Source organism: Pleurodeles waltl, chromosome 8, assembly GCF_031143425.1.
Source record: "Pleurodeles waltl isolate 20211129_DDA chromosome 8, aPleWal1.hap1.20221129, whole genome shotgun sequence".
NCBI lineage: Eukaryota > Metazoa > Chordata > Amphibia > Caudata > Salamandridae > Pleurodeles > Pleurodeles waltl.
This window is the reverse complement of record NC_090447.1, coordinates 437466978-437479597: the sequence shown is the minus strand read 5'-3', so window position 1 is coordinate 437479597 and position 12620 is coordinate 437466978. Positions and strand designations below refer to the sequence as shown.

The 12620-nt window shown below is 42.6% G+C and overlaps 1 protein-coding gene across 37 annotated transcripts in view; it reads right to left on the bottom strand.

Moving 5' to 3' along the window:
- INPP4A (inositol polyphosphate-4-phosphatase type I A) overlaps nucleotides 1-12620 on the bottom strand; it is a 997999-nt gene that overhangs the window by 325342 nt on the left and 660037 nt on the right. For all 37 annotated transcript variants that reach the window (XM_069204338.1, XM_069204341.1, XM_069204354.1 and 34 more), the window contains one exon: nucleotides 11281-11411. In XM_069204338.1, the coding sequence (XP_069060439.1) occupies nucleotides 11281-11411 (131 nt within the window). The remainder of the gene's footprint in view (nucleotides 1-11280; nucleotides 11412-12620) is intronic.

Genomic DNA, 12620 nt, shown 5'->3' with positions numbered 1-12620 from the left:
TGAGTCCGAGTGAGAATGGAGGATAGTTTGATAGAGACATGACATAAGAGTGATGAGTAGATAAGTGTGATAAAAAGAGAGCAGAAATTCATAGATATCTAGTATAACAACCCCAAAAAAACCAGGAGCCATGCAATGATCCACAAACATGCCAGGCACAGAAACAACATATACACATATATATTTATACACACACACACATGAATACACACACATATGCACATACAATACATAATTAGAATCATCGGTAAAAAATACTTAGTCAGACAGGTTTAAAAGAGTGTGTATGTATTTTATTGTTATTGGTTTAGTTTCTGTAAAATGAGCATCGTGGCCTACCCAACCGGAGTATTTTCTACGAGTATGTCAGTAAGCGTTACCTAGCATGTTTTATACGCCCCGTTTATATTGTACACTAAGGGTACGTGATGGGCCACGGGGTAAACGTCTCCAGCAACCTTGTGTGCCTTTGGCAATGTGATTGTTACTAGTGCGTCTTTGTGGAGATATCCTTGTGCTTCTGAGCATCAACAACGCACCACCGGAATCGGCGGTAAACGCACTGGGGTCGTTTTGGAAAGCTGTCCATCATTCTGGTAAAAGGCGGGAATTCCTTTACCTACTTCGAGGGTGGACGGGGCGTGGCTCAGCGGGCGGAGCTTACAGGTGCTTTATAAAGGGAGAACCTTCTACTCTGTGTCTCCAGCAGAGGAAGATAGAACCCGCGCGTCTCAGTCAGATACAGATTACGCTCCAGTACATCATCAGTTCACCTCCAGGATGGATTCTAGATCTTTTTCTGCTATGGGATCTCTGAGCGCACAGCCTTGCTTTATCTTTGCCAAGCCCAAGAGTTAGGGTGGCTTGTCCTTTCCAGAAGCTGAGCTTCAACTGCGGCACCTGCTACGTTTATATTTCTAAGTGCTTCCTTTGAGGTTTAGTTTCTGTAAAATGAGCATCGTGGTCTACCCAACCGGAGTATTTTCTACGAGTATGTCAGTAGGCGTTACCTAGCATGTTTTATACGCCCCGTTTATATTGTACACTAAGGGTACGTGATGGGACACGGGGTAAAACGTCTCCAGCAACCTTGTGTGCCTTTGGCAATGTGATTGTTACTAGTGCGTCTTTGTGGAGATGTCCTCGTGCTTCTGCGCATCAACAACGCACCACCTGAATCGGCGGTAAACGCAGTGGGGTCGTTTTGGAAAGCTGTCCATCATTGTGGTAAAAGGCGGGAATTCCTTTATCTACTTCGAGGGTGGACGGGGCGTGGCTCAGCGGGCGGAGCTTACAGGTGCTTTATAAAGGGAGAACCTTCTACTCTGTGTCTCCAGCAGAGGAAGAATGAACCCACGCGTCACAGTCAGATACAGATTACGCTCCAGTACATCATCAGTTCACCTCCAGGATGGATTCTAGATCTTTTTCTGCTATGGGATCTCTTAGGGCACAGCCTTGCTTTATCTTTGCCAAGCCCAAGAGTTAGGGTGGCTTGTCCTTTCCAGAAGCTGAGCTTCAACTGCGGCACCTGCTACGATTATATTTGTAAGTGCTTCCTTTGAGGTTTAGTTTCTGTAAAATGAGCATCGTGGCCTACCCAACCGGAGTATTTTCTACGAGTATGTCAGTAAGCGTAACCTAGCATGTTTTATACGCCCCGTTTATATTGTACACTAAGGGTACGTGATGGGCCACGGGGTAAACGTCTCCAGCAACCTTGTGTTCCTTTGGCAATATGATTGTTACTAGTGCGTCTTCAATAGAGATCTTCCTCTCAGAAATAACTGAGATGTGGCAAACAAAGTGACTGGGAGAGTAAGCACAGAGAGGTACTGAGAGCTTCACAGAGAAGCCTTACATCTGTCAGTGACACTGCTTCAACAGAGGAATGACACCGGTATGTTTGGATAGTTCCTTTTCATCTGTGAGAACCGATCCCACAGTGGGTGAGTGGAATATTAGTCTTCCTGAGACAGTAGCCTCCAGTCTACAACTACAGAGCTGGAACTTTGACGAGACCCTTTAGGACAAGAGGGGGTACAAGCAAAGGGACAGGCAATGTGCATACAATACAACTAAAACAAACTACTAAGTCAACAATTCAAAATTATAGTTTCTGAATTCAACACTAACACAAAATAAAAATGTGTAATGCTCATTAGACGTTCGAAAATGCATTACAAAAATATTATAGTGACAGGAAAAATTTGCACTTTCTGAAGCATGAAAGGGTGGTACAGGTTATGCCTCCACATGGAAAAATAAAAAAGTCAAGGATTATAGAAGGGAGGACACTTTAAACAAGAAAAAAACAGTAAAGGTAAAATGTAGCAAATACGAAAGGAAAAAAAGGAAGAGGGGAGTGGTAGCCAATGGCTGTATAACATAAAGCTCTGCGGCAGAGTCTCCTACATACAGCTCAATATCCAGCTACACCGATGCACAGGATCAGCAGGATATCTAGGCATAAATATTCACAAGGGTAAGGAGATCAGAGATAATTATGAGCCGGTCATGGATAAAATGAACACCCAAACAGAGCACTAGAGTAAGCATGCCCTTTCTCTGGCAGGCAGAACAGCACTGATTAAAATGGCTGCACTCCTGAAACTGCCATACATACTGGCTAACAACCCAGTCCGTCTGACTAAAGCCTTTTTAACAGGCATTAGCAATGCAATAGGTTTTTTATTTGCTTGAGTTAGAGCTGTTGGTGTTGTGAATTGATAACTGGACTTTTCTTGCCACATTAATTGGTCAACCATGCCTCATAATTTAGTCTTTTCCTGCCACATAATTCCAGTGTCCCTGCATATAACTAAAGCACTTCCATTTACCTTCTTCCTCTATTTGCAGCAAAAAATTAAACTTTTGCCATTTCGCAACCTAATTTAAATCTGCCATGCTAATTCCAATAGAATACTACTTTCACCACCCCATTATCAGAGTTTGTGGCTGGCTAACACAAGTCCCAAAATAAAAGATGCAAGACTGCTACGAAGAAGTAGAGTAGTGAGAGAAATAAACTAGAAGGGTCACCCAAACATATCAAGAGTGTTCAAACAATCATAGTATGATAAGGATGTTAAGTTGGCCTGAATCATTGCCATAACTGCAATAAGGAGAGATTCATAAAACATATACAAACATCATGTAAACCTAATAAATACCTTTATTAGAAATAAACATTTGGCATTAGACTGTAATGGTCAAAACAACCTATAGATGGAAAGCGTTGTGTTTGGGTTTGGCCTGCTAGCAGCCCCAGAGCACACATCTGCAAAAAAACAACTCAGTTCGTGGTCTGTGATGGAAACCTCTGAACCTTTTGGATAGTCAGCCTCCTAATTACAGATCGTGTGCTACTTACAGGACAGATAACACTGACATCAAACATGATGAGACACAATACAACCAGTCTACAGGTTCTCTATTACAAATAGCGCAGACCTTGAAGGGGTGCGAAAGCTGGAATATACTGGGCAAAGGAAGCTGCTTACATACAATTTGGTGCATCTGGTACTGGTGTAGAGCAAACCTCTCTAAAAAAACAAGGACGTACTAAACAATGATAAAAGAATAACAGATTAGGAAAAAGGGTACTATTTACTCCATAGGTCGCGTCCAATAAAGTGGTTATTTCAAAGGTACAATTGGTATTCACTGAAGCAATAAACCGTCAATACATTTTTAAGTGGTGTGCAATGAATTGAGAGCGATATTATTCCAGATCTTATCTTTTAAACACTTTTTTTTTGTATTTTCTTTTCTCCAATAAAAACAGAGATCGTGTAAGATGCTCTGGCCAACTGGAAGGAGCTTGTTTACAGCACGTGTTAGGACAGTGCTTCCAGTCCAGTCCAGTCTTCAGGTCTTAGTAGGGGTGATCAGGTGGCTAGCAGAAGCTAGACAGGCGGACCAGTGGAAGTCATGTAACGGAAGCCATGGCTTTGATATAAAGCCTTTGAGACATGAACCGACGAATTCAGACAGGGTACAATAGTTTACGTTTCTCAAACACATCCACATACAAATACAAATAGGGTAGCAGAAGCACAGTGCTGTAACTTCCATCATGGTAGGACAAATTTCAATAAGCATGACATCAGTAAAACTGAACTGAAAGTGAGAAAGAACAGTGTGCACCGATGCTGTCATGCCAGTATTACTTTTGGAATTAGAAAGTAGTCAGCTTCATGTGCGCTAAAGACAATGTCTTCAGTTCATACGAGCTAGAAAAATCCGACCCAAGCCCTTGAATGGCTATCTTGAAATGCATTTTCTGCTAGAAACAGGAAACATCTCATTGGCACAGAAGCTACCCATATAGAACAACTGTTCACATATACGGGCGGATTGAGTTTGTGCTGTGAGCGCAGTGGCCACCTTGTACGAAGGGGAGGGACAAAAGAACAAAGTAGTTCACTCACAGTAAAACACATCGGCAATTGTGCAATAATCCATGTAACAGGGTCAGCCTGCAAGGATGTAAGAAAACCACCACAAGGCAGGACAAACATAAAGCAATTAGCAATCACAACAAGGGATTGTTGAAAGGCAAGCCCACACACAAGTGAAAGTGATGGGCAGGAGGTGGCTATGGTTAAAAGCCCACAATACTTACAACAGGTCAAATCGCTTGTGCGCTCGCCATTAAAACAATACGGACATCTTTGAACAAATATGCTGGAGTAAGATGTGACATATTTGCACTGCCATACGAGATGGGGGAATCTCTCCATCATAGTTCTGAAGAGAAATTGTTTAGCTGCACAGGAGAGGTGGGCAGTATACAGCTACCGCTCTCAGACCCTTATGCCACCTATTATAGGGGGAACCACCTTTTTAGATAAGGGCACCCTGCACACCAACATCATGGAGCACAGGGCTTACCCGAGCAATAATAAATATACAGTGGTGGACAATAACAGAGCATGGGTCATGTTGGGGATGCAAGCATGTACCTTGAAGTTGTGCTCACTGCACATGCCATTACCAGATAATCCTGCAATACCCATTACTGGGAGGGAGAGCTCAAACTGTCACTGGCCAGGTATAATATGATGACAATGATGCACGAGCTATACTGCGAAGCTTTTTTTATCATTCAGGATCAATATAAGAAAAGAAGAGGCACAAACACACTTGACAGTTTTATATATTTCAGACTCCGACATACTGTTAAAGCCATTACTTTGAGTTTCTAACAGAACCTTCAGAAATAATGATTGTTAGACCTGACAGCCTTAGAATGATCATCCCCCAACTTTCTGCCGCCTCCCTCCATTTTTCTGACCCTGTTTTTGCTGGTTTTAGGACTCTGCACACTTTACAATTGTTGTCCAGTGCTAAAGTGCACATGCTCTCTCCCCTAAACATGGTAACATTGGTTCCTACCCAATTGGCATATTTAATTTACCTGTATGTCCGTAGTAAAGTGTACTACATGTGCCCAGGGCTTGTAAATTAAATGTTACTAGTGGGTCTGCAGCACAGATTGAGCCACCCACATAAGAAGCCCCTTAAACATGTCTCAGGCCTGCCATTGCAAGGCCTGTGTGTGCAGTTTCACTGCCACTTTGACTTGGCAATTAAAACTACTTGCCAAACCTTAAACTCCCCTTTTTCTACATATAAGTCAACCCTAAGGTAGGCCATAGGTAGCCCATAGGGCAGGGTGCACTGTAAGTAAAAGGCAGGGCATGTACCTATGTGTTTTACATGTCCTGGTAGTAAAAAACTCACAAAATAATTTTCCCCTACTGTGAGGCCTGCTTCTCTCATAGACTAGCATTAGAACTGCCCTCATATACTTTTAAGTGGTAGATTCTGATCTGGAAGGAGCAGCCCTGTCATGTTTAGTATTGCCAGAATGGTAATAGAGAATCTTGCTTACTGGTGAAGTTGGATTTAATATTACTATTTGAGAAATGCCACTTTTAGAAAGTGGGCATTTATCTGCACTTACTGCCATCTGTGCCTTACATCCCTGTCTCCACTTCACGTCTGGTTTGTGCTGGTTGACCGCTCCCCTTGTACAATCGACCCAGACAGCCATAAACACAGGACACTCAGTCACAAGTGCATTAATCCGCATACTGAATGGGTCTCCCTGGGCAGGAAAGTTGGAGGGGTTCTCTCTTACATTTCGAAGGCCAGTGGCCTACCCTCACACAAAGGACTGATAACCCCCCCCCACAGGGCTCATAGTAGACAGGAATGGGCTGAAAGGGGAACTTGTGCACTTCAAAACTACTCTTTGAAGTTTCTACCAATTCAAAGGCATTTTGGGGTATATAAACTGGGTCTCTAACCCCAACAAATCAGGCACCTGAACTCTGTCAGTGGAGCTGCCTGGCTGCCCAAAGGACTCATCTGGACACTGCTTTGCTGAGAAGAACTGCTGCCCTGCTTGTTGCTCTGCTGCCTGCTGGCCTCTGACTGTGCTGGAAGGGCTCCGCCTTACCCACAGGTGCTCTCCAAGGGCTTGGATTGAGCTTGCCTCCTGTTCTGAAGTCTCAGGACCAGCAAAGACTTCATCTACTAACTTTTACCTACTTTCCCGACTTCAGCGGCACACGCAGCGACGCTGCAGCGGCTCCGCTCCATTGACATCACTACACGCAACTATTGTGGCCTGCAACGCAAAGCCAATAGGTCTGGCAATGGCTGCCAGTTTTTTGACAATTCCTGTTTTGTCATAGGTTTTGCAAAACTATTGTTCAGGAAGCTGTTGGGTCATCATCAAATCAAAAAAAAAAAAAAAACTGGCTAGAGATAAAAGTGTTTTTTGGTCTCAAAAAAGTTCATGTTACCATCGTACTCCCTGTCATTGAATGGAACTACTTTGTGTGTGAATGTGCTCTATGTGAAATGGCTGCATGCTGTAAGGAAGAGATCTATCCAGCCATACGTTTTATGCACTGCAGAATAATAAGGATAGGCCCGTTCTGTGGGATGGGTTGAGCGCCAGATGTCCATAAGACCCATGTCAGTTAGCCATTGGAGGCCCACTGTCCTAAAAGCCTCGGTTTGGCTCGTTCTCTGTGCTGATCTGTCCAATTGTTTATCAGGTCAGATCAAAATCTCTGTCTATCAGTATGTCTGAGTCAGGGGAAGTCAGCACTCTGCCCATTGCATCTAATATAAAGGGTTCTTGGTGGTCACTGGGGGCATATATTGTGGCTATGGTGAGTGTCTGAGAGTGTAGTGAGATACGAAGGGACAATAGTCTGCCAGCCATCTCGGCCTGCCTTTGGATCACCCTTCCTGGAAAGTAAGAAGCTATCAATATAGCAACTCCCGCCCATTTGTTTGGGCCCAAGGAGAAAAACTGGTGGTCAAACCAGTGGGAGCGCATTCAATGCCAGTCGATGAGTCTCTTGTAAGAGGCAGACTTCCCTTTTTCCTTTTCAAGGAAATGAGGGCTAAGCGCTTCACAGGGGCATTTAAGCCTCGAGTATTGAGACTAAGAATTTTAAGTATGTGACGGAGTAGATATTAAGTATGCTCTTTCCGTGGAGGTGATTGGTTGAAGCAGCAGTGGAGGTAGCCTACCTCTGTCGAAATGAGATGGACCATACTGGTGATGGCACTAAAAGTGCAGAGTCTGGCATAAGGAAGGGGAAAACACGAAAAACAATAAAATGTCAAAACAACTGCGCTCCAGCACCTGGGAGCAAACCTCAACAAACAGAAGGGATCCAATTGTGCGATATCCGGAAATCTTGGTGGTCGATCGTCAGACCAAGAGGGGCTCCACCGCATGGTGTCCCGTCGATCCATCTGCGGCGGGACCACATCGAAGACTGCTGCTGGAGGAGAACATATGTCAGGGAGAGTAGAAATGGACATTAGAATGACTATTTTATAACAATTTGTCACTTCAGTGGCACAATTCCATTGACGGGTGAGATAAAACTGCTGCTTCACTGGAGTTGGCGTCATTCTCTAAGGAGAGTGTAAGGCCAAGGACCACCTGAGCTTCCTCCATGGTGCGCATGATGTGTGTTTCTTTGTTCCAAATGAAGATGACCCTGAAGGGGTGACCCCCAATGACATACCTTCCTTTCTACCGGAGGAAGGGAGTGTCAAGTCAGAGAGTTCTGTGTCTATGAAGAGTGATAACTAATACGTTTTGAAAGATGCCAATCTTCGTTCCCTTAAAGGTAATAGTAGTCGTGTCTCTGATAGCCACCATGATAAGTTCCTTTTCTTTATAAGAGTGGATGAATGTCAGAATATCTTGGAGGGTGCCAGGAGTCTTGGTGGGGTGTCCCGCTCTGTGCGTGAGATCTACGATGATGTCCTTGTCCACCAGCATCAGTGCCACATGGTGCAATAGATGTATCACATAATCTTTCAAGTTGCCAGTCTGTTTGCATCAGCACTCCTTTGATACATTTGTTAGAGGGGCACAATCTATTTTCCAAATCTTCCAGGGGGTGATATACATTTTTGTATTTATTGCACAGCTCCAGTAGTTCTTGCTGCTGTGCATTAAGTTCTTACTATCGCTGTTCACTTGTTGTCTCCGAGGTGTCTATTCGGTGCCCCATTTCGGTCAGTTCTCGTTTAATGTCCTTGACGTTGGCTGCATATCTCTCGTAAGCACCGAAATGACTTCTTTCAAGGTGCCAAAAAGAGTCTCTAAGAACGTGTAAGTGACAGGCTCCTCAGTATCCAAGATGGCCGTCTCAGCAGCCTACACTGGAGAGGTGGTCACGGACTGCATGGGCGGCTGCTGCTCTGCTTTTTTAGGTGGTGGTTTGCTGAGCATGTCTCTTAGGGTCGTATCCTTTTTAGAGCAGTGTTAGTCATTGCAGCAATCGTAGCAGTAGCCAAGGTATTTGCACAGTGTAGATTGCTGTCCACTAGTCCACTGGTGTACCCCCATATATAGCCAACAGCAGTTCTCCTTTGGGGGTAAAAGTCACCTAGGGAGATGCTGGCAGTATGATCACAATGGTAGTGTCTCAGAAGCAACAAGTGTCACCAGGAGCACGGTGTGGTATGTGCTGGTTCAGGGAGGCAATAGATAACAGATGTATTTATTATCTGGGCCCACAGGCGCTAGGTGAAGCCGTAGACAATGAGGCAGCAGACCGCACCCCACAAGGCGCCACCAAATATGATCTCCCACTTAGCGAATAGCGGAAGCCAGTCCAGCACTCACTGGCACTTAAACTGGGCACAACACCGTTTTCCTGAAGGAGTATGCTGGGTGTGTCTGGCAAAGGCACTTTTGTCAATGCAGGATATTTAAAGGCCAAGCCACAGGAGCGTAGGGGTGTCTCTGGGCTTGCAAGTGAATAAGTACTGTCACTGGAGGTATGGGGGATAGTCCCGCTTTCTAGGTGAGTCTTCGTAGGTGATTGCTAGGATATTGCTCCTTAGTGGGAGATGCATGTTGGGGGAGGTAGCGTCCTTTGGCCTCCTGCTAGGCAATCCCAGATTCGCAACTACGAGGGTAGCCTCACTCCTCCCCTCTCGGCCTTCCATGCGAGGCTGTTGGGTTCAATGGTCAGGACCACGGCTATTGCTTACTCACCCAGGGCGCAGTGTTGAGCAATCATTCAGGTTGTGTTCACTGTTGCTCAGATCCCCCGCGCCCCAACCGTCCTCTCGCCTGTCAAGGCAAATCAATTTCGACAGTGCCGTGGCTCGCTCCTCTCATCAGCAGTCTGGCCGCCATCTTGGAGGTGCCACCTCCGAGTCTACAAAGTTCATGGAAGCCACAAATACTGAAGTCACCTCAATTAGGGGCTTCCGCTACCTCACTGCTCACACCCACTGCAAAATTCAGATGGTGTAGCTTCTCGTAGAACTCTGCTTACGCCGACTTTAATCCTCATGTGGCAAAGCTTTGTAGAGCTGTAGTAAGTCCAGCACTACACATGGCCATCCACTAGTACTGCAATACCCTCCCATACAAAATAACAGAGGTTGAGATTTAAAATAAAACACCATAGGAAATAATGTTAATTAAAATTATTTAAAATAATTAAAAATATAATTTAACATTTAAAAAACTAAATCAAAACATCAGTTAATTATAAAATATTTTAACAATGTTGTTAATGTATATATTAATATAACCTTTTTTATTAAAATATTAAAAAAATACTTTTAATTAATTCTACACATCACTTTTAATAATTGACATATAATAAAAAATGCATTGTTTTAATTTATGTGGGAATTAATTTTTTTATTTAAACTTCCCCCCGATTGTTTTTTAGTATACTAGATTAAATATTAAATTCAAAATCAACATATAGTACTATAGCATTTTCTTTATTTTACTCTACATTTAAAATATAAAAACTAATTTTCATTATAATTCCACATAAAATATTCTGTCAAGATTAAAGATGGATCTGAAGCTTCTCTTTTTCCAAAAACTCTTTGAGTCTGTTTTTACCTAATTTTTGGTTGTGAAAACACCACCATGTGCTTCTTAGCCTTTCTCACAGTTACTTCCTGTATCCAGACATTCATTATATTGCCTCACATGTTTTTCAAACCATATTTTTTTTCTCCCGCCTCATGCTGAGTTCCTATTTTCTCCTCGTCTTTGAACTTGCTGACACTTACTTGCTTTTTGGGTTCATTTCCTATAGCACCTTAATTAAGATATTCAGTCTTTTGAATGCGGTCATTTATGTTCCATCCTCTACTTTGTGTTCTTCAAAAAAATCTCTTATTACTGATATCATGTGCTTACTGTGACTTCTTATCTCCTTCCTTTAGCTCCCTCCATTCATTTGTTGATTACTCTATGTGAAACACCGGTCCGTCACTTCTGTAAATATAATTAGCCTCTGAATTATCTTTTGCATGTATAGAGATTTTACGAACTGGGATTTCTGCCCAGTCAAATCAGGTCCATTGATCACATATCTGGGAAAATTGGGTGTGGAAAAAAGGAGGTCGATGTGATGTGGTGGAGCCAAATTCAGGTTTACCCGACTTATGATCAGGACCTTAGTACTATTTTTGGAAGAAAATAAACACTGATGAGGCTATGAAGCTAAGTCTTTCCCTGATGTTTCACAAAATCTCTTAACACTTTCAACGAAAGCTTAAGAGGTTACAAGCTCATAGGATATACAGCACTTGCGTTCCTTTCATTAACAGTTTTTATGTTGTACAACAGAATAGATTCAAATGCTCAACGTTCACTTTAGCAAACACCCAGATCCAAAAATACACCAGCTGCATAAAATAAACCTGTGGCATGAAGCTGTCATTGGGGAATAGCCCATATTTCTTTACCTTTGTACTGATGCAAATCTGTAAGGTTCTCTTGGTAGGTTAGTATGATTGTTTGATATTGAGTAACAATTTGCCTGCGAAGGCTTTCCCAGCAGGGAGAGAGATCGCCAAGTTCTTCCAGTTCACAAACCCTAGAGTCCAAACAACAGAAACAACAGTTTAGGAACTAAGTGATATTTTATACAGTTACAATATTATTAGCACAATACTAACCATAGGACAACTGTTTACCAAAGGGTATTTAGTTCAGGGACATAATGTATGCCTTCAGAAGTGTTTCCTTAACTATTAGTGCCAAGCTGTAGCAGTATAGTTTTTATCAAAAATATAATTAGAGTACTTTCCTAAAATTATTTTCTGAGCATATGGGTTACAAACTTCGATAACAGTCCTAATAAAAAAAACAATTTCAATAGGAATTCGACATTTTACAGAACGAAAAATAACTAGCATTTTTTGTTTAGTTTAACAGTAGGATTTTGCCTTGCCCTAAAAGACTTTTCTCTCAAATGTTGCACGTTTCCAACCAACACAAAAAGCAGCTGTCCACTTCCTCACTCAAACGTACTCATTTGGTCGCCAACCTTGCAAGTTCTCACTGCTTGGGACTTAGATATAAGAAAGCAGCCTGTTCAGAAGAATTCCCATCTGTCTCAAGAAGGATGAGGCGTGATGGTTCCTACTTTATCTTGAAAAGGTAGACGTGAAATACTTCTCTGCGAGCTAGGATACCTGGTTTCTCACTAACCCCAAGTGTCTAGGATCTTACCTTTACCAGGAAAAGCATGCCTACTGTGAAAATCTTTCCTGAAAGAAAAAGTGTGGTCTATACAGTGAAAAGAAACCGATGCCTGGAAGAAACACCAGCAAACCACTGGTAACTGGACCTTTGGCTGGGTCATGTTTGGCTGTGGGAAAATCTTTTTTCCCATTTGAATCATTGGTCTAGTGCCTAAAAAGCCACTTTGGAAGTGTAGGGATATTTGGAGACCTCTATGAGATGTTGCAGAGCAGTTGAAAAGGTCCGGGCATTTTTCTTTCATCTGCTATATTTTAAGCATGGAAATTGGGAGCAAGTGAAGCAGTTTACATAGGGCATACTTTTACAAAAATCTTTCCTCTCTTACTCCTTTACAGTGGGCACTGATTTTGTTCACTACCACAAATGAAGATTATGCTGTCCCTTAGAGGGTATTTTTGTTAGTTCCAGCCAACCATTGACATGCTTAATGTTTTGCTTATAAAACGTGCTTTTGCTTCAAAAAGCTTCTAATACCTTATTCTAACAACTTCAATTATAGAACAATTATAGATTTCAGTTACAGAAGTAACCAACAATG